Source organism: Arachis stenosperma, chromosome 10 (genome assembly GCF_014773155.1).
Source record: "Arachis stenosperma cultivar V10309 chromosome 10, arast.V10309.gnm1.PFL2, whole genome shotgun sequence".
Classification (NCBI taxonomy): domain Eukaryota; kingdom Viridiplantae; phylum Streptophyta; class Magnoliopsida; order Fabales; family Fabaceae; genus Arachis; species Arachis stenosperma.
Window position 1 is genome coordinate 38,725,754 of NC_080386.1, and position 23,893 is coordinate 38,749,646.

General features: G+C 37.5%; 1 protein-coding gene across 1 annotated transcript; it reads right to left on the reverse strand.

The window, feature by feature from the left end:
* Positions 1–21,227: 21,227 nt before the first annotated feature.
* Positions 21,228–21,608, reverse strand: LOC130956992 (uncharacterized). The gene has a single exon (XM_057883905.1). The coding sequence runs from the start codon at positions 21,606–21,608 to the stop codon at positions 21,228–21,230; it is 381 nt and encodes a 126-aa protein (XP_057739888.1).
* Between the last annotated feature and the right edge of the window lie 2,285 nt (positions 21,609–23,893).

Below are 23,893 nucleotides of genomic sequence, written 5' to 3' on the forward strand. Positions count from 1 at the left end.
GATCCCACTAGGTAGGATCTAAACTTGTCAATGGCATAGACCACTGCAAGTAATTCTTTTTCTGTGGTTGTGTAATTCTTCTGTGCATCATTTAGAACACGGCTAGCATAATAAATGACATGCAGAAGTTTGTTATGCCTCTGTCCCAACACTGCACCAATGGCATGATCACTGGCATCACACATTAATTCAAATGGTAATGCCCAATCTGGTGCAGAGATGATTGGTGCTGTGACCAGTTTAGCTTTCAGGGTCTCAAATGCCTGCAAACACTGTGTGTCAAACACAAATGGTGTGTCAGCAGCTAACAGGTTACTCAGAGGTTTAGCAATTTTCGAAAAGTCCTTAATAAACCTTCTGTAGAATCCTGCATGCCCCAGAAAGCTTCTGATTGCCTTAACATTGGCAGGTGGTGGTAATTTTTCAATTACCTCTACCTTTGCCTTATCCACCTCTATTCCCCTGCTTGAGATTTTGTGCCCAAGGACAATTCCTTCAGTCACCATAAAGTGACATTTCTCCCAGTTTAAAACCAGGTTAGTCTCTTGGCATCTTTTCAAGACAAGTGATAGGTGGTTAAGACAGGAGCTGAATGAGTCTCCATATACTGAAAAGTCATCCATGAAGACTTCCAGAAATTTCTCTACCATATCTGAGAAGATAGAGAGCATGCACCTCTGAAAGGTTGCAGGTGCATTGCACAGACCAAAAGGCATCCTCCTGTAGGCAAACACGCCAGAAGGGCATGTGAATGCCGTTTTTTCTTGGTCCTGGGGATCTACTGCAATTTGGTTATAGCCTGAATAGCCATCCAAAAAGCAGTAGTAATCATGGCCAGCTAGTCTTTCTAGCATTTGGTCTATGAATGGTAAAGGAAAATGATCCTTTCTGGTGGCTGTATTGAGTCTTCTGTAGTCAATACACATGCGCCACCCTGTGACTGTTCTTGTAGGAACCAGTTCATTTTTTTCATTATGAACCACTGTCATGCCTCCCTTTTTGGGAACAACTTGGACAGGGCTCACCCAGGGGCTATCAGAAATAGGATAAATAATCCCAGCCTCCAGTAATTTAGTGACCTCTTTCTGCACCACCTCCTTCATGGCAGGATTTAGCCTCCTCTGTGGTTGAACCACTGGTTTGGCATTATCCTCCAACAGGATCTTGTGCATGCATCTAGCTGGGCTAATACCCTTGAGATCACTTATGGACCACCCAAGAGCTGTCTTGTGTGTCCTTAGCACTTTAATCAGTGCTTCCTCTTCCTGTGAATTTAAAGCAGAGCTTATAATTACTGGAAAAGTGTCACCCTCTCCCAGAAATGCATATTTCAGGGATGATGGTAGTGGTTTGAGTTCAGGCTTAGGAGGCTTATCCTCCTCCTGAGGAATTTTCGAAAATTCCTTTGCCTCCTCTGGCTCTTCCTGATCAGTTTGAGCATCTTTGAAGATGTCCTCAAGCTCTGATTCTAGGCTTTCAGCCATATTGATCTCTTCTACCAGAGAGTCAATAATGTCAGCGCCCATGCAGTCCTCTGGTGTGTCTGGATGCTGCATTGCTTTTACAGCATTCAACTTGAACTCATCCTCATTGACTCTCAAGGTTACTTCCCCTTTTTGTACATCAATGAGAGTTCGTCCAGTTGCTAGGAAAGGTCTTCCTAGAATGAGAGTTGCACTTTTGTGCTCCTCCATTTCCAGCACCACAAAGTCAGTTGGAAAGGCAAATGGCCCAACCTTGACAATCATGTCCTCTATTATGCCTGATGGGTGTTTAATGGAGCCATCAGCAAGTTGGAGGCATATCCTGGTTGGTTTGACTTCTCCAATCAACCCAAGCTTTCTGATAGTGGATGCAGGTATTAAATTAATACTTGCTCCAAGATCACATAAGGCTACCTTGGTGTAAGTGCCTTCCAATGTGCATGGTATCAGAAAGCTTCCAGGATCTTGAAGCTTTTCTGGTAAGCTTTTTAGAATGACTGCACTGCATTCTTCAGTGAGAAACACTTTTTCAGTTTCTCTCCAATCCTTCTTATGACTTAAGATTTCCTTCATGAACTTAGCATAAGAAGGTATTTGCTCAAGTGCCTCTGCAAAAGGAATCTTTATTTCAAGAGTCCTTAAATAGTCTGCAAAGCGGGCAAATTGTTTATCCTGTTCCGCTTTGCGGAGTTTCTGAGGATAAGGCATCTTGGCTTGATATTCTTCAACCTTAGATGCTGCAGGTTTATTCCTTACAGAAATGGTTGAAGAAGCCTTGTTAGAGGGATTACTGTCAGCACTCTCAGGTGTCTGATCCTCCCTTGGCGTTTGAACGCCAGGAATGGGTGAAGTTTGGGCGTTAAACGCCAACTTCCCTTCCTTTTCTGGCGTTTGAACGCCAGAACTGGGCAAGGAATGGGCGTTTAACGCCAGCTTTCCTTCCCTTTCTGGCGTTTGAACGCCAGAACTGGGCAAGGAATGGGCGTTTAACGCCAACTTTCCTTTCCTTTCTGGCGTTTGAACGCCAATATTCCTCTCTGGGCTCTTACTGTCCTCAGAGGGATTTTGAACAGTGGTTTGGTTGTCCTCTGTCATTTGTTCCTTATTTGGCTTTTTGCTCTTTTGAACAGTGTTATTCAAGGTCTTTCCACTCCTCAATTGAACTGCTTGACACTCTTTTGTTATCTGTTTAGATATTTGCTGTTTTGCTTGACTCGACTGTAGTTCTATGCTTTTATTAGCAACTTTAGTTTCATTGAGCATCTCTTTAAATTCTGCTAACTGTTCTGTCATCAGGAGTAGTTGTTGATTAAGCTCCATTACCTGTTCTTGAGGATTAGAGTCAGTGACTACTGTCATGACTTCCTCTTCTGGAGAGAACTCATTGCTAGAGTATAGATATTGGTTCCTAGCAACAGTGTCTATAAGCTCTTGAGCTTCTTCAATTGTCTTCCTCATGTGTATAGATCCACCAGCTGAGTGGTCTAAAGACATCTGAGCTTTTTCTGTAAGCCCATAGTAGAAAATGTCTAACTGTACCCACTCTGAAAACATTTCAGAGGGACATTTTCTTAGCATACCTCTATACCTCTCCCAGGCATTATAAAGGGATTCATGATCCTCTTGTTTAAAGCCTTGGATGTCCAGCCTTAGCTGTGTCATCCTTTTTGGAGGGTAAAAATGATTCAGGAATTTGTCTGATAACTGTTTCTATGTCTTTATGCTTGCTGTAGGTTGGTTATTCAACCACCTTTTAGCTTGATCTTTTACAGCAAATGGAAACAGTAATAGTCTGTAGACATCCTGATCTACCTCTTTATCATGTACTGTGTCAGCAATTTGTAAGAACTGTGCCAGAAACTCAGTAGGTTCTTCCTGTGGAAGACCGGAATACTGGCAATTTTGCTGCACTATGATAATGAGTTGAGGATTTAGCTCAAAGCTGCTTGCTTTGATGGGAGGTATACAGATGCTACTCCCATATGCAGCTGTAATGGGGTTAGCATAAGACCCCAGAGTCCTTCTGGACTGATTAATTCCACTTAAGTCCATGATGGACAAAAGGGAAATGATAATAATTGCAAAGAGATAAATTTTGTTTATTTTTATTTTATTTATTTATTTATTTTTTTTTTGAAATAACCAAAAAAAATAAAATTCAATAAAAAGAAATTTAAATAAAAAAAAATTCGAAAATCAAAAGGGAAAATGAGATCAAGGCAAATTGAGAACTGAATCAATTAGTAAAAAAAAAGATTTTGAAAACAGCAATTAAGAAGATATGATTGAAAAATTTTTATGAAAGAGATTTGATTTTTAAAAAGAGGAAAGAGAAAAACACAAAAGACACCAAACTTAAAATTTTTAGAATCAAAAAGGGACTAAGACTATGCAAAAACGAAAATTTTAAAAGAAAAATAAAAGCATGCAATTGACACCAAACTTAGAATATGAAACTAGACTCAACTAAAAGACTCTAAACCAACAAAAATAAAACAGTCCTAATCTAAGCAACAAGATAAACCGTCAGTTGTCCAAACTCGAACAATCCCCGGCAACGGCGCCAAAAACTTGGTGCACGAAATTGCAATAACACTTTTGCAATCCCGCACAACTAACCAGCAAGTGCACTGGGTCGTCCAAGTAATACCTTGCGTGAGCAAGGGTCGATCCCACGGAGATTGTTGGCTTGAAGCAAGCTATGGTTATCTTGTAAATCTTAGTCAGGATATCAGAAATTATCAGGATTGATTGTAAAAAGCAAAAGAACATGTAATGGTTACTTGTATTGCAGTAATGGAGAATGGGTGGAGGTTTGGAGATGCTCCATCTTCCGAATCTCTGCTTTCCTACTGTCTTCTTCATCAAACACGCATGTCTTCTTCCATGGCAAGCTCGTGTAGGGTCTCACTGTTGTCAGCAGCTACCTCCCATCCGCGCAGTGAAAGCTAATGCACACACTCTGTCACAGTGCTGCCAATCACCGGTTTGGTTCCCTCCCCTACCGGAATAGAATCACTCTTTTGCGTCTGTCACTAACGCCCAGTAGGTTACAGGTTTGAAGCACGTCACAGTCATTCAATCATTGAATCCTACTCAGAATACCACAGACAAGGTTTAGACCTTCCGGATTCTCTTGAATGCTGCCATCAGGTCCTGCCTATACCACGAAGATTCCGATTAAAGAACCCAAGAGATAACTACTCAATCTAAGATAGAACAGAGGTGGTTGTCAGGCACGTGTTCATGGTTGAGAATGATGATGATTGTCACGGATCATCACATTCATCCGGATTAAGAACAAGTGTTATCTTAGAATGGAAGCAAGCATGATTGAATAAGAAACAGTAGTAATTGCATTAATCCATCAAGACACAGCAGAGCTCCTCACCCCCAACCATGGGGTTTAGAGACTCATGCTGTGGAAGAAAATGTGTACAATGTCATAAGGTCACATCCGGTACTGATTACAATGTAAAAAGGTCCTATAAGTAAAACTAGTATCCTAAGGATTACAGAAATGAGTAAATGACAGAAAAATCCACTTCCTGGCCCACTTGGTGTGTGCTTGGGCTGAGCAATGAAGGAAATTCGTGTAGAGACCTTTTCTGGAGTTAAACGCCATTCTCATGCCAGTTTGGGCGTTTAACTCCAACTTTTATTCCAGTTCCGGCGTTTAACGCTGGAATTTCTGAGGCCGGATTGCTACGCGGGTTTGGGCCATCAAATCTTGGACAAAGTATGGACTATTATATATTGCTGGAAAGCCCAGGATGTCTACTTTCCAATGCCGTTGAGAGCGCGCCAATTGGGCTTCTGTAGCTCCAGAAAATCCACTTCGAGTGCAGGGAGGTCAGAATCCAACAGCATCTGCAGTCCTTTTCAGTCTCTGGATCAGATTTTTGCTCAGGACCCTCAATTTCAGTCAGAAAATACCTGAAATCACAGAAAAACACACAAACTCATAGTAAAGTCCAGAAAAGTGAATTTTAATTAAAAACTAATAAAATATACTAAAAACTAACTAAAAGATACTAAAAACATACTAAAAACAATGCCAAAAAGCATACAAATTATCCGCTCATCAAGGTCCAAGTGAAAAGCTTGAGACTGAGTGGTTAAAGTCATGATCCAAAGAAAAAAGAGTGTGCTTAAGAGCTCTGGACACCTCTGACTGGGGACTTTAGCAAAGCTGAGTCACAATCTGAAAAGGTTCACCCAGTCATGTGTCTGTGGCATTTATGTATCCGGTGGTAATACTGGAAAACAAAGTGCTTAGGGCCACGACCAAGACTCATAAAAGTAGCTGTGTTCAAGAATCAACATACTTAACTAGGAGAATAAATAACACTATCTGAACTCTGAGTTCCTATAGATGCCAATCATTCTAAACTTCAAAGGATAAAGTGAGATGCCAAAACTGTTCAGAAGCAAAAAGCTACAAGTCCCGCTCATCTAGTTAGAACTAATATTCATTGATGGTTTGGGATTTATAGTATATTCTCTTCTTTTTATCCTATTTGATTTTCAGTTGCATGAGGACAAGCAACAATTTAAGTTTGGTGTTGTGATGAGCGGATAATTTATACGCTTTTTGGCATTATTTTTAGGTAGTTTTTAGTAGGATCTAGCTAATTTTAGGGATGTTTTCATTATTTTTTATGCTAAATTCACATTTTTGGACTTTACTATGAGTTTGTGTGTTTTTTTATGATTTCAGGTATTTTCTGGCTGAAATTGAGTGACCTGAGCGAAAATCTGATTCAGGCTGAAAAAGGACTGCTGATGCTGTTGGAATCTGACCTCCCTGCACTCAAAATGGATTTTCTGGAGCTACAGAACTCCAATGGCGCGCTTTCAACGGCGTTAGAAATTAGACATCCAAAGCTTCCCAGAAATATATAATAGTTCATACTTTGTTCGAGTTAAGACGACGCAAACTGGCATTCAACGCCAGTTCCATGCTGCATTCTGGAGTAAAACGCCAGAAACACATCACAAACCAGAGTTAAATGCCAAACAGACGTTACAACTTGACGTTTAACTCCAAAAGAAGCCTCTGCACGTGTAAAGCTCAAGCTCAGCCCAAGCACACATCAAAGTGGGCCCCGGAAGTGGATTTCTGCACTTAAACTTATTTCTGTAAACCCTAGTAGCTAGTCTAGTATAAATAGGACTTTTTACTACTGTATTTTAATCTGGGATTTTACATCTTTGATCACATTTTGGGGGCTGGCCATTCGGCCATGCTTGGACCACCACTTATGTATTTTCAACGGTGGAGTTTTTACACACCATAGATTAAGGTGTGGAGCTCTGTTGTACCTCGAGTTTTAATGCAATTACCACTATGTTCTATTTAATTCAGCTTATTCTTGTTCTAAGATATTTGTTGCACTTCAACCTAATGGATGTGATGATCCATGACACTCATCATCATCCATCCTTATGAATGTGTGATTGACAACCACTTCCGTTTTACCTTAGACCGAGCGAATATCTCTTGGATTCCTTAATCAGAATCTTTGTGGTATAAGCTAGAATTATTGGCGGTCACTCTTGAGAATTCGGAAAGTCTAAACCTTGTCTGTGGTATTCCGAGTAGGATTCAAGGATTGAATGACTGTGACGAGCTTCAAACTCACAATTGTTGGGCGTGGTGACAGACACAAAAGAATCAATGGATTCTATTCCGACATGATCGAGAACCGACAGATGATTAGCCGTGTTATGACAGAGCATTTGGACCATTTCACTGAGAGGATGGGATGTAGCCATTGACAACAGTGATGTCCTACATACAGCTTGCCATGGAAGGGAGTATGAAGGATTGAAGGAAGGCAGTAGAAAAGCAGAGATTCAGAAGGAACACAGCATCTCCATACACTTATCTGAAATTCCTACCAATGAATTACATAAGTATCTCTATCTTTACTTTATGCTTTATTTATTATTAATTTCGAAAACTTCATAACCATTTATTAATCCGCCTAACTGAGATTTACAAGATGACCATAGCTTGCTTTATACCAACAATCTCCATGGGATCGACCCTTACTCACGTAAGGTTTATTACTTGGACGACCCAGTGCACTTGCTGGTTAGTTGTGCAAAGTTGTAAAGAATGTGAGTGAACCATAGTAGTATGCATCAAGTTTTTTGGAGACATTACTAAGAATTGTTCGAGTTATAGAAAGTGTAAATCACAATTTTGCCTATCAAGTATATGATGGAGTTTGGGGTTCTCATGATCAGCCATGGACTTGGTGTCATCATGGATAGGTCTTGTGGTGGGGGTGTTAGCAGGAACTGGGATTGCAATTGGATTGTTTGGTATGGGGATTGGAGTAGGAAGAACTGGGTCAGGATCACATTTGTCATGTGGCATTTCATTTAAGGTATCCTCAGGGGTGTTCTTCTTGTTTAAGTCACAACCAGGCTCCTCTTCTGGAATATAATCCAGACACAGAACAGTTTCTTTCCCCTCCATCAGTTCAGGAGTCGAAACTCCATGTTCGAAATAAACATTAACTACTCCATCATTCCTCTGTGCATGGACACACATCTCCCTTAATTCATCATCAGTGGTCAGAGCTCTCAATCCAACCTCTAAGCTCCTCTCCAGAACCAGCTACCAGCACTCAACTACCTTGTCATATCCCAACTCCTTGAAATAGTTCCTGACAAAGAAGACATCAAGTGTATCCTCATCTAAATCTCCAAAGCAAGCTCTATTGTCAGGTGAGCAAACTAACTTTCCATCAACATTCTTCTTAAACGTTCCACCATGATGGAATATGATATCCAGCAACTTTTTCATCTGTATCGAAAAAAATACATTTTATCTAAAATATGGAATCAGCAAACAACAACAGATCATATTCCAAAATTGCTAACTAACAACTACTTCAGTGACTATGCCATTATAGAAATGCCCATATTTTTTGTTTGAAAACAAAGCATTCCGATAACCCCTACCCGCACCACCCAGTGCAAAAACCCTAGCTACTAACATAGCATCCATGGTTTTTCATCAATCTACACCAATTTCCCAAGTAAAATCCATAATGATGGATACTTTACCACTATGTAAAACAGAACAAGACTATCTAATATACTGCATGCCTACCTCTGTCACAGGGGATTTCACGCAGAATCTTTGCACATTTGTTCACCGATCTTCAGCCAACGATGACCAGGTTCCTCTGAACTCTAAATTGTTTCACTCCTTTTAGGGGTTTAATCTCCTTTTAGATTAATTTTATGCAAACTCTCGTTTATAAACTATAATCCAAACACACGAGTTGCACCAATTCGTGGGTGCCTCGCGTGAATTGCTCCGATTTGCAGTCGCCATACCCGAGGTGCGCCAACTCGTAGTCGCCAAGCTTGAGTTAGCGTCAGTCTTCGTTTTCATCGCGTCGCACTCTATTACTCTGTTAAGTTCTTCAATTTTGTGTGTACATGAATTGAAATGTAAACTCATTTTGTATATGTTAACCATGAGTATTTTTGTCCTATTTTATTTCTATGCGTATTTTAAGAATTAATTATTTTTATTTATTTATTTGAATAAAAAAGCCACCAAACCAACTCCCCGTTCTCTCTCTTCTCTATTTGCACACGTTGCCATTATTTGTAATCATTTCATTTTAGTGTTTATAATTTATAAATGAATTGCAAATTTTTAATTCCTAAACCATGTCAAACAATCAGAAAACTCGCAAGGTAATTTAAGTATTTTAGATTCTCTAAAATGGTAGTTTAGTAGTAATACTAATGTGTAGAATGTGTTTCTAAGGAGTAATTTTGATTTTTTAAACTTAAATAAAAATGTATTTAGTCTTTCTAATATCAATTTGAATTTTCTAGCTTTTAATATAAATTGAATAACTTTCGTTCTAAAAGATATTTTAGTCTTTAAAAATTAACAAAAATAATATTTTTGTTACTTTATAGTCAAATCTAAACTTCTAGTTCATAATATAATTAATTGTAGTCAATTTAAAGTAAGATTTTAATTTCAAATTTGTAATACAAATTTAACAATTTTAGTCTTAAAAGGAGATATTTTAGCTTTTCTTTAAAAAATATCTAATTTAGAGAAAAACTTAAATTTAATATATTAAGTACATACATAGATAGGTAGATAATACACATATATATATATATATATATATATATATATATATATATATATATATATATATATATATATATATATATATAACTGAAAATGAGGAACGATCTAAAGAAAAAAATTAAACAAGACTTAAATCATCTAGCAAGATACAGTTCAGTTCAACTTCTGGCTCTAACCATTCCACATAGTCTCTTGTATTTCGAGCACTATTTTTTGCAAGTCATTCAGTGCCTTTGTTGGCTTCACGGTGCATAAAATTAAGGCGAACAACCCACTTTCATAGGAGAAGATCTTGAATTTTGATAACTAGATCTCTATCTCCTGCTTATTCTTATTTTAAATGCTTTTGCAGAAAAAGAAATATTTTCAAAGAGTCTGTTTCACAAATTATCTCATAACATCCATATTCAAATTTCAAAACCAAGCCTTTTCAAACTGGAAACAATTCACAACAAAAGGTATTTCAAATCGAAAGGATTTAGATTCTCTAAATTTTGAATTTCACTTTAAAGAGTAAAGTGTAATCTTTCACCATTTATTTTATAAGTGGGACCAAAAGTAAATATGAGAGAGAAACCATTCAATAGTAGAAGATCATACTTTACCTTCTAAAGTAAAAATTCAAGATTTAGAGGATCCATATTCAAATTGAATTGAACCTGAATCTACGCACTATTAGCATTCTTCAAGACACAACCGTATCCAGCCATGTGCTTATCATGAACTATGCTAGCATCGATTTTGAAAACATTGGGGGAGGGGTTTTCCAGATAAGTTTGGATTTAGGAGCCATATAACTGTATTTTGAGTCTTGAAAGTTGTAAAGGTCTTGCGCCATATGCTTAGCTAGCAGCGCCATTTTTCTCCTTCTCCACTGGTCTTTTTTAAAAACATCATTGCACTTGCTACGCCAAGTCCACCATAAGCCAACCGCAAAGAAAAATTTCACGTTGCTCAACTTTTTTCGAAGCCATTCTTAAAAGGTACATGATAAAACTGATGACATAAAAGAGTGATCTAAGAGAATCCAAAGCTCCTTAGACATCTCACAATGTTGAAAAAGGTGAGTAATGGTCTCTAGCTCCCTTGGGCACCTTGGACATAAATCAGAATAGGACAATCCCCGCTTTCGGCAAAACACTTCAGTAGGAAGGGCTTCATGAAGGGATAGCCAAATCAACATTTTAATCTTCTCTGGGATATGGAGCTTCCAAATCCAATCAAAATTTAAAGATTCATTCCAAAAAAAATTTGTTTTGCTAGTCACAAATAAGCATCTTTAGTGCTATAAACCTTAGAAGCAGCAGGCCACCATAACCATCCAGACTCCATGTTATTTTGATTCGGTGCCATCAAATTATGGATAACTTTCCTTACTTCTAGAGGAATAGGTGTAACCAGCTTCTCAAGACACCATTGGCCATTCTTATGAACATCTCCAATAGTGAGAAATAAATCGCTAATATGAACATAAGAAAGAATTTCGCCAAATTGACCTAGTAAGCTCCATTGCTCATGCCAAAAAGATTGTGCACCGCATGGATTCCACTGAAAGCCCTCTTTCAAAGTATTGAAGGCTTTTACTATGCCTTTCCAGCAAGAGGAAGCTGCCTTTGGGGATATAATCTTAGTCTCCATTTGTCCCTTCATGTATTTGTTAGCCATAATTTTCACCCAACCTGTCTTTGTTGTTGAAAAATTGCCAAACTAATTTTTCAAATAAAGGATTATTAACATATCTCATATCTCTAACCCCCAACATCCCCAATCTTCTTTGGAGTAGTAACAATATCCCAATTAATAAGATGGAGACTTCTTCTGTCAGCTTTACCTTTCCATAAGAATTGTTGCATCATGGCATTGATCTTATCACAAACATAATTTGAGAAATGAGTTACTTGCTTCTGGTAAACTAGACGCATTGACATGACCGATTTTATAAGACACAATCTGCCAGCTTTGTTCATGAGCAACCCTTTCTAAGAAGCCAGTCTTCCTCTAACTTTTTCAATAATTTCTAAAATTGTCCTCCTATTAGCTCTCTCATGATTGATGTTCACCCCAAGATATTTTCTCAAATTTTGGAAAAATCTAATATTAAAAATATCTGCCAAGGTCTCCTTCCTTCTCTAAGAAATATTTTTGAAACATTGAACCTTCGATTTGTGAAAGTTAACTTTGAGGCTCGAAACTTTAGTGAAAAGATCCAAGGTTTTCATGACAGTTTTCACCTATTGTTTGATGGCTTTGCAAACGAGTAACAGATCATTAGCAAATATTAAATGAGAGATTCTAGGACTTTTTTTTAAAACAACAACGGAAATCCAAGAGCCAATAGCAACCGTATGAGTGATAAAACAAGCCAATCTTTTCATGCAGAGCACAAAAAAAATAAGGAGAAAGTGGATCTCCTTTGTCGGAGGCATCTTTTAAGGGTAAAGCTATTAAGACGATTACCATTTCATAAGATAGATAAAGATGAAGAGCACACACGTCTCATAATGAGTCTAACAATGTTGTTGGAAAAACCAAAGTATCTCAAGGTTTGGTTCAAGAAGCTCCAATCAACCCTGTCATAAATTTTTTCAAGGTCTATCTTGAAGGCCATTGCCCTAGTCATTGATTTGGTCCTCTTCAAAAAATGCATGACCTGAGTAATGATTATGTTGTTAGTAGTTCCTCTGCCCAGAAAGAAACCACCTTGTAAAGGGCTAATAACCTCCGAAAGAAAAGGTCAAAATTGATTAACCAACACTTCTGTGATAATTTTACAAATCACATTGTAGAGGTTAATAGGGCGATCGTCTTTCATACAAGTTGGAGAATCAACTTTAGATATAAGGATAATTAGTGTCACAAAGATTGCCGCATCTAGCTGATCTCCTCTGAAGGCTTTATCTACAATCTTCCATATATCCTTTCCAATGGTATCCCAATAATTCTTGAAGAAGAAAGCTTGAAATTCAACCAGCTCCGGGGCTTTTAAAGAGCTCATACACATAACTGTCATTCCAACTTCTACAAAAATAGGAGCCAAAAGAGTTTCACAGGCTTCTTGACTTAAATGAGGAAGAGGAATGTAGCCAAGAATATTAATATCAACGTTTTATGTATAGTAGAAAAGGTTTTGAAAAAAGAAATTAGCTTCGACTTGCAGAACATCAACATCAGTGGACCAAGTTCCATATTCAATGAGTAAACCATGAATTTTGTTTCTTTTCCATTGAATGATGGTTTGAAGATGAAAGAAGCTAGTGTTTCGATCCCAAAATTGCATCCACTGCTCACAGGACTTTCGGTACCATAAGAGTTCTTCATGAAGCTCTCTTTCCTTGATTCGGAGAGAGTTATCATTACAAGTTTCAAGGCGCTTCTGAATATTATTGATCTCCATCTCTAGGTTTTTTTTCTTAACAAAAATGTTCCCGAAGACTTCTATATTAAACTTCAGCACCTCATGTTTAACCTCTTTAAGGCTTTAAACAACATTAGGTGATCCTTTACTCCAAGCATGATTAACAACACCCTTAAAGAGCGGATGAGTGGACCCTGCAGCTTGGAATCGGAACAGACGCTTCTTTTTATTCTTCACTTCCACAGCCAAGCATCTAACAAGAATAGGACAGTCATCGGAGTAAAACCTTCCTAGGATCTCATATAAGATTTGGAAAATAGGAATCTCCAATCATGATTGATACATGCTCTGTCTAGCTTTTTGGCAATATTCAGTTCCCCTTTGCACCGTCTATACCAAGTGAAGTTTCTGCCAATTGTCCGCATGTCCATTAAGCCGCAATAATCAATCACATTAGCAAAGGCTTCTTGATAGAGAGAATTAGTGTTGATCTAGAATTTCTCAAAATAAGATCACTTCGTTGCAAGTATAGCTAAATCAACAACTAACTCTCAACATCAAAGTCTCGATATTCAAATACAAAACATAAACCGAGATCGACCGTAATTCAACCTCGGGTCGTCTTCCTTAGGAATGCAATTGAAGTGTTACGCTTTCGGTTGTGAGGACAAAGAGGGGTTTTGCAATCAAACAACAAAAGATTAAAGGAAGTAAGAAATAAAAGAACTAAGAAATGATCAAAATTAAAATCAATCCAATTAAGAAGTAAACAAGATCAAAACTAGTGAAATTGCTAAGATATGCATAAAAGAGCCTTGACTTGAGAATGAGGATCTAAGGAATCCTATCATCGCCATAACCACAACTAGCAACTATGATGAGTCAATCTCGCTTAGTTAACCCCTAACATTGAGGAGTAAGTCAAGCAAGCATAATTTACTTGAATCCATAAGTCCTAGCTAACTTACAGACCTAGTTGATAAAAAGCTAGCGTCAATGAAAACAAGAGTCAACTAACTACCCAAGAATTACCACTAAATGTCAGACATTATGACTCTAGTATCCTAGGAACTCAATTCCCAAGCCAAGGTGTGAAAATCTACTCAAAACTCATAATTGGCATTTTCACAAACACCTTGTGGGCATAAAAGTAAAACATAGAAAATTGCAAAGACAAATAAAAGTTATAACCAAAATATTTACAAAACCAACTATAAACAAGCAATCAAGCATATATAAAGCATAAAACATGAAATTCATCAATCAAAACTTCAAGATACCAAAATTGCATATATAAACAATGTAACTTGAACCATAGGAAAATAAAAGCATAAGTGATGTAATTAAAGAGAAGATTAAGAGTACTTACAAAAGAGTTTATCAATCCAAGATGAAAACTTAAAACCATAAAATGCTACAATGGAAATGGAAGATGAAATAAAACCCTAAGAGAGCATTCTAATTACACTATTCCTACTCCTAAAATTATGTTCTAAAACTAACAAAAGCCTCCTACTAACTAATGCCTTCATATTTGTTGATATCCCCTTCATATAGCATCTCAAACCAGCCTTAGCCTTCCAAAATTGGCTCAGAAAAGCCCCAAAATTGCAAGCCATGTGACTTTTTAATAAAGTCATGCGCAGGGACTTGTGCGTGGGCATAAGGTTGTGTGTGGGCACAGGTGCCGATTTTGACCCATGTGCGTGGGCACACTCTGAAATGCTTTTCTCCTTTGTTTTCTTCATGTTTTCTCCCTTTTTGCATGCTTTCTTTCACTTCTACCAAACCATTCTTGCCTCTAGGACCTGAAATCACTCAACAAATATATCACGGCATCGAATAGAATAAAAGTGGGATTAAATTGCTCAATTTAAGCACAAAAATGCATGTTTTCACATTTAGGTTCAATTTAGGGATAAACACAAAAGTATGCTATTTTGGTGATTAAATGTGAGTTTATATGATGAAATCCATTCAAATCAAGCCAAAATATATCGTCAAATATGGACTCATCACTTCTGCTCTGGATGGATGGAAAGCTTCAACTCTAACCTCAGTGGGCAAGAGAACTTTTTTAATCACCCAGAACAATCCAAGAAAGTTGAATTTTGTTTGCCATCCGCTTTAAGATCTCGCAAAGATTCTGACGAAGCTATAGTTGAGGGTTGGCATAAATAACACTACATACCCACAAATCAGACCCTGTTCTAACTTCAACACAAATACAATGTTCATCAATATCTAACAAAGTAAAATGAGAAAAATAATTAGCAACAAGGAACCAAATCCCCCCCACTATGACCACGAGCATCAGCAATCCCCGCAGCAATGTATCCCAAAATATTCCAAAAAACTCCTCATCTTATCAAAAGGAATATGAGTTTCCAAAATAATAAATATAGTAGGTTGAAATCTACGAATAATATCTTTGTAGTGCACACGAGCTAATTTGTTGGAAGCCCCTGTTTGGAACATAATCTCTTTTAACCTTAGTTTTTGTCGTTGATAAGCAGATATATGCCGATCAAGAATTACCAAAAGTATTTTTCCAAATCAACGTTGCAAGTATAGTCTCAACCGACGAAATTTTTGCTATCGAATTTAAAATGTGTCACAAATGAAATAAATAACCGAGAGTAAAATTCTGGGTCATTTTTCCTAAGAGTTGACAATATTTGCAATTTATTGGTTAGGATTTTCCTGGAGATTTTTTGAGCTTGAAAACAAAATAAATAAATAACTAGAAATTAAAGCAATGAATAATTAGCAAGAGTTGTAAAATAATCAATATAAAAAGCCTTGGTTAGGGGTGAGAATTGGAAATTCTATTCTTATTGTCTTTCGCAAGTGTGATGGTACAAGTTCATTGCTCTCACTTAGTTATCCTCTAACAAGTGAAGAAAAGTCAAGTGAAACAACTAACCTTAGCTTACAAGTCCTAGTCACTTTGTAGAGAAGAACTAGAGTTGGTGAGTTAAGGGCTAATTAGCAATTTCCAATTACAGATTAACACTTGAGTATAACAATTCAAGTGGCTCCAATTACTCAACCCTCAACTAAGCAAGGAAATCTACTCCATGATATTGGATGAAATTTTTCAAACACTTGGTGAGTAAAGATAAAAGATATGATAATAAATAGGAAAATAATTCAATTCAAATTACACTGAAAATAATTAACAAGAACAAAATATGCAATAACAGTAGACATGGAAATAACTCAATGCATTAACAAAATTCAATTATAACAAGATCCAAACATGAATTCAAAATAATCAAATGGAAAAGAGTAATAGAAAAATTAGAGAAGAAAACTATAAGGAAAATGACTCCAATTGAAGGTAGCAGCAGCTCTCTCAAGATCCAATTCAAAGCAAAACTAAGAATGTCAAAACCGTAGAGAGAAGTGGGAGTTTCTCTTACTAGAATTCAAAACTAATAAAAAAACTAAAGTCAAAGTGAAGTGTGTTCAGTCTCAACTCCATCCTAGCCTCTAGTCAGTGAAAAATGGCTTTATCACGTGTACGCATCAGCCATGCGTGCGCGTCGCCTCCAACTTCTCAAATCTTCAAATTCTTGTGTTCCTTCCACTTTAGCATGCTTCCTCTTTATCCTCTATGCCATTCCTGCTCTATAAATCCTGTAATCACTTAACATACATATCATGGTATCGAATGGTAATAACTGAGAATTAAAATTAGCGATTTAAAGGCCTAAGAAGCATGTTTTCAAATATAGCACAAAATTAGGAAGGAAACTTAAAAATATGCAATTTACATGAAGAAGTGTGAGAATAGTTGACAAAATCCACTCAATTCAGTCCAAAATATATCATAAAATAGTTGTCTATCAAATATCCCCACACTTAAACATTAGCATGTCATCATGCTAAGCTCAGGTGAGCCAAAAGAGTGAAGGGAAAATGGTGAGACTTATACAATACAACTTATCTATATGAATACAACTACATACTAAATGCTTCTACCTACTTGGTTAAAAGTAAACAAATTTTTCAAGAATAAACATAAATTGGATTCCACTAATTCAAATCTCAAAATGAAGTACAAGTAGACTTGCAAGGAGAAAACTCATGAAAGCCGGGGACAAAGAATCGAGCATCGAACCCTCACTGGAAGTGTATACACTCTAATCACTCTAGTATTTGAAGGTCAATTCTCTCGGTTCTCTACTAATCTTGCTTTCTAAGGCTTGCTCTTTGTTTATAAAACAACAAAATTTTAATGCACAAATACATATATCAAGAGATTTTTTGAAGGGTTGTAATGGGGTTAGGACCAAGGTAGGAATATATTTGGTTAAGTGGACTAAAATCCGAATCCTTGATTAACCTAAACTCTCCACCTAACCTAAGATATTCCATGTCATTACAATGCAAATCCTAGCCATCCATTGACTATTTTCCACCAATTCATGCACCTTGATATCTTTTGAGTACAAATCATATGCATTGATTCAATTATTAACCTTAGGGCATTTTGTCCTCTTTTTATTGCTTTCTCTTTTTCTTTTCTTTTTCTTTCTCTTTTTTTTCTCTCTTTTTTTTCAATGAGTTAATGCATATGATTAATGTGCTGAATGCATGAACAAGTGCCCAAACTGTTTTCACATTTTCATATAAGAATAGAAAATACCCAATTTCCTAACCAAGTATTTTCCAACTCAGTTTTCCCACATTGAATTCATGTACATCTCACTAGTCTAAGCTAACCAAAGATTCAAATTAGGGACATTTATTGTTTTCCGCTTAGAGTTAGTGATGTGCTAAAATAAAGAATAAATGGAGTAAAATAGGCTCAACATGGGTTTGCAAGGGAGAATAAAAGGGTAAGACCATATGGGTATGTGAGCTTAGTGAAACAAAGGTCTCAATCACATAAGTGCATGCATACATCAAACAATGAAAATATAGAATCAAGCAAGACAAAGATCACAATTTTAGAGAGAACAACACACACCAAAATAAAACATTTGTTGATAAGATGCAACCAATCAAATAGGTTCAAAAATCTCACTGGGCTTGTGTGTTTGAGCTCTAAAACCATGTTCTACAAATAAATTTCCTCAAGCAAGTTTAACAAAAATTTTTTTCAAATGACTGAAATGCTTTAAAGCAGTTTCTTGAAAATAGAATTTATTACTCCAACCATGTAGTACCTAAATGCAACCAACTAACTACACATACAAGTTATCGTATTTTACAAAAGAAATAAAATTATTGGTGTTGAGAGAGAGAGTTGTTACCTTCGGGAGTCAGTTACCGACCTCCCCACACTTAAAGCTTGGCACGGTCTTCCATGCCATCAGTGATCCGCAAGGTGGGTCTGGGATTGCCACTTCCAATGGCTAAAAAATGGGGGGGGACAGGGGCGCCTCCATGTCCATATCTGGATCGCTTGCATCGCCATCAATGGAAGTAGAGTCTGAACTGTCGGGTTCCTCCATAGGTGGGTTAGAACACCCAATGAGCTTCTTCAAGTAGTCATGGCGGCACTTGTTGCGTCGCTCCATCTGCTCAATTCTCCAGCCTTGCCAGTCTACCTTCTTGATGAGCTCTAATAACAACTGGTGGGTGGATGATGGTGGGACATGTGGTGTTGATGATGGTGGAGCGGGGGATGAAGGAGCTTCGAAAGACGAGTCTCCAACTGATATATTTTCCATTCGGGACATGTTCGTCATCCCTAAGAATCATGGTCTTCATATACCCATCCCGAACTCCCTCCGTAGACACCAGGTCCGTGACCAATGCGGAAAAAGGCAGGTTGCCAACTATTTGTACTCGGCCCATGGCTTGTCGGATGAGTCGTGGAAAGTTGAGAGGCTTTTCTGTGAGGATGCACCAGATAAGGATGGCCAAGTCTACAGTAATAATTGACTTATGAGTGCTCGGCAAGATATAGTGGGACATGATCTGTGCCCACACTCGAGCCTCCATAGTGAGCTCCTGTGCTGAAATCCCCTTGGGTTGAGCCTTGGCTCTTCCAGGGATCCACTTGCTTTTGGGTTGAGCAATGACCCTAAGGATGGAATCCCAGTCAATATCGAATCTCCTGCGCTCAAGTTGTGCTTCTTGGTAGGCATCTATCCCATTCGAACTCAGTAAAAGATCAAGTGCTCACCGAATAGCATCTTCTGAGATGGGAACTTACTTTTGGCGCACAAAAACTGACTGAAGGATAGGCGAGTGATGATTGGCGTAGAATTCAACTACCTAAGAGAGATTAGCTTTCCGAGGCCTCCGATTTAAGAATCCCCACTGCCGCCTCTCAATGCGGGGCACCACAAATTGAATGAAATATTCTGGAAGAATTAGGAGGTGTTCATTATGGTAGTTTCTCTCTACCAAGACAGGGAACATCCGCTCACAATAGCAGTTAGTGAATCTTGTGGAGTCCTTTGCGGGAAATTCCTTCTCTACTTCATCAACTTGGATGGTCCTCTTTGCCTACTTAGAAGGGGGCTTGACCTTTGAGGAGGTTTGCGCCTTAGCCGGTGCTCTTTTAGTCGCCTTCTTCGCCGGTATTTTTTTAGAAGCCTTCTCATTTTCTTTCTTGATGGCCATCCTGAAAAAGGAAGGAAAAAAAGGAATATTAAACTCAGAGAGATAAACACTAGAAGTAGGAAAGTCCAAGTGAGAATGAATGCCAAAGAAAAGAAAAGTGTCTTAAATACATGGTAGCTACAACATATAAGTAAAATATCAATTAAAATCATGAGGGCATGTCACTAACACTATATGCAAGGGGGATAGAAGCATGCAATTATAAAGCATGAGAAGAATATCTCAAGCATCAATATCAACAATTATAATCACATGTAAAGCAAGCACAAAATAATGAGCATTTTTATGATGAAAATTAATGGATACCAAGCTCAATGCACATGTATTTCAAATGTGGTGAAAAAAAGAAGCACTAAGTTGCAAGAATAAGATAGAAAATAAATCAAGATATCATTAGTGCTTTTTCACAAACACTTGGTGTTCATATTAAAAGAAAAAAGCAAGTTGAGCAACCCAAGTGTATAATAGACCCAAAATAGAATGCCAATTATCAAAGCACACCACATAACACAAACAAGCTAAGAAATATCAAAATAATCCACCAAATGAAATTCCAACACCAAAACAAAAATTCAAGAAGAGAAAAGAATTAAAAAGAAATTACAAATAACAAAACTAATATGCAATTAAAAATAATTAAAATATTCGAATGCAAGAAACAAAAGAAGAATTAAAGAGTAGAAGGAAGTAAGAAAACGAAACCTTGAAAAGAAGATGAAAAGAGGAAAATAAATGCAAGTAAGAAGAAGATAAGAGGTGTGAGAAGAGAAAACAATAAGAAAAGAAGGAGAGGAGGTTTGACCGCCGAAGGTGGTGGTCGTCGGTGGTAATCCACCGGTGGTGGTAGGGAGGGGAGAGAAGAAGAAAAAAGTAAGAAGAAAGAAAGAAGAAAGAAGAAAGGAGAAGGAATTGAAATTATAAAAAGAAAAGAGGAATGAAAGAAAAATGGGGTCATCCACGCGTACGCGTGGGAGACCCACAAATGAGAATGACGCGTGAGCGTCGGTCACGCTTACGCATGATAAGTTTTCGTGCTAGACGCACGATACTGGCAGCATCCCATCACAACTCTCTGATTTTTTGTACCAGATATGGCTGCACAAAGATATGACGCGTGCGCGTTGTCCACGCACAAGCGTGGGTAACCAGAAAACACAGTGACGCGTAAGCGTCGGTCATGCATACGCATGAGTACTTGTCATACCAGACGCACGACGCTAGCACAATACCGACGCAACTCTCTGGTTTTTGTACCAGGGATTGCCGCATTGACATACGACGTATGTGTGTCGCTCACGCACACGCGTGGAAGGATGAAATTGCTGAGTGACGCGTACGCGTTAGCGAGGCGTACACGTGGTGTGGTTTGTGTGCTCAGGCACCCCACCTGCACAGTTCCAACGCAACTCTCTGGTTTTTGTACCAGAGAGCGCCGACATCACTATGACGCGTGCGCGTCGGGGACGCTTATGCGTGGGCATTATTTTTATATTAAAATAACTCAGAACAAAAATAAATATGCATATTTGAAAATTAACACAAACACCCAATGAAATAAGGTAGGCAAAGAAATAAAATAAAACTATAAAAAAGGAAGATCATACCATGGTGGGTTGCCTCCCACTTAACACTTTTCTTTAACATCCTTAAGATGGACAGTCTATAAGCTCAGTCCTCGTCCTTGGCTTGGGTCCTTCAAGAGGAAGATCTTCAGCTCCTTGTTGTTCTTTACTTTTGCACCATGATAAAGTTTTAAACGGTGTCCATTAACTCTGAAGAAGGTAGGGCTTGAGGGGTGACTTAGGTTGACAACTCCATACGGTTCAACCTTCTCCACCATGTAGGGTCTATCCCATCTTGACCTCAGTTTGCCCGGTATTAATCTCAACCTTGAGTTGTAGAGAAGGACTTGATCCCCAGCTCTAAACTCTCTTCTCTTGATGTTCTGATCGTGTACCGCCTTCACCTTTTCTTTGTAGATCCTTGAGTTTTCATAAGCTTCTAGCCGAATGCACTCCAATTCTTCTAGTTGCAGTTTCATTTCGACTCCATCTCTTCCGAATCCTGATTTTCATTCCTTCACATTCCAATAAGCCTTGTGTTCCACCTCTACCGGAAGGTGACAAGCCTTTCCATAGACTAGGCGGAATGGGCTCATGTCGATTGGTGTCTTGTAAACTATTCGATAAGCCCATAGCGCATCTCCAAGCCTAGAGCTCCAATCTCTTATATGAGGTTTAACAATCTTCTTGAGTATGCGCTTGATCTCTCTATTAGACATCTTGGCTTGGCCATTTGTTTAGGGATAGTAAGCCGTCGCCACCTTGCGAATGATGCCATGTTTCTTCATCAAACCTGTCATTCTTTTGTTACAAAAATAAGAGCCTTGATCACTCATGATTACTCGTGGTGATCCAAAGCGGCAAATAATATTATTTCTAATAAAAGAGACAACCACATTAGTAGGGGTGTTCACAGTGCGGTTTGGTTCTGTTTTTTAATGAAAAGTCATCCGATTCAATGTTATATTAATAGTGCGGTTCGGTTTGGTTCGATTTTTTTATTAAGCCCATCCGAACCAAACCAAACCAATTAAATTCGATTTGGTTTGGTTCGGTTTGTTCGGTTTTTAAGTTGTTTTGAAAACCTTTCCTATTCTAATCATCAAATCATATCTAGGGTACTAAAATAATTAACAATTTTGCAAAATCAGTAGATGCACATGGAACAATGATCAACTTATAAATCACTAACAAATTAACAGAAGTACAACAAATTAAAATCACTAACAATTTTATTACAAAACAGCAGAAGCAGATAGAACAATAATCAACCTGAACTGAATCAAGAAAATCAAGAAATATAATCAAATTAATTCCAAAAATTTTGCAAAAATGGTGCACCAATTCCAAACTGAATCAAGAAATAGAACCAAACTAAGTAAAAAATACAACCAAACTAATTCCAAAAATGTTCATGTGGTGCACCAATTCCACAAATTCTTCCTTTCACCTAAGGTGTACATATCCGCCTGCAGTACAAGTAAACTCAAGAATTACATAAAATGGTTTCAAACAGATTATATGCAACAGAGGTTATGAAAAAGTATAAAATAAATTGTCAGAATCATATAATGGTAAATCTTTTACACCTTCTCATCAATCTTAGGCCATCCTTGTTCAATTTCAGGAGCTTCTCATCAATCATATAATGGTGAACAGCTTCGGGAAAGTCAGCTTCGTGAACAGCTTCCAAAATTTTCCTCTAAACTAAAAAGTTCAGAATCAACCCTAAACCAGAATTTTCCTAAATCAAAACAGAAAAAAATTTTCAAAATTAAAAAACTAAATCAGAATCAATAACTCAACCATAGAATCAAGAACAAGCCAACCACAAATAAATTAAACAATGATCAAGAGCAGAAACACAACAACAAATAAAGAGCAACAAATCAAATGAACAATGATAAGTGAACCAGCAATCAGAACAATGAATCAATAACAAGTACAGCAATAAAACAATAGAACAGGATGGATGGATGTTTCATTGTGCTCAATAACTGTCTAATCTATATCAACTACTTATTAGTTCTTATAATTATGCATTATGAGTTTGGATCAAAGAACACCTAAATCACAGGATTATTATGTTGATGATAATAACTTTTCTTTGTTATTGTTCACCATAAACAACTACCCTATGTTGGCTCTCTACCCTTTTTTTATGTTGAACCTTTAAATTCTTTTTCTAGTTAATAGAAGAATCGGACAATGATGAAGTTAGTTCAGAGACTGAAGAACGGTATGATAAATATTTAAATAATTACATACCTAACTCGGAGGCAACCACCCAAAACAAGGAAGAGATTTCTATGTTAATTGTTAAGGACATCCTCTGAGCTTGAACATTGAACCATGAACAGTGAACAACATAACAACGATCAGAAGCAATTTCAGGAAATCAACAACAAGTAAATTAAACCATGAACAACAATCAGACGCAATTTTAGTAAATCAACAACAAATAAATTAAACCATGAACAAAAACCAGCAACAAATATATATTGAAACGGAAATTGAACAACAATATACAAAAATCAACAACAAATTAAACCAAGAACAAAAATCAGCAACAAATATACATTGAAACAGAAATTGAACAACAATGAATAAATGATTATTGAACAGAAATTGAATACCTGAATTGGAGGCTCCATATCTAACTTGACTCAGTGTCTGGGTGGCGGGTGCTGTTCGCGTCTCCGCAAGGCCAGAAACGATGCTGTGGGTGGCTGGGTGGTGCTGTCTCCGTGAGGCCAGAAACGAT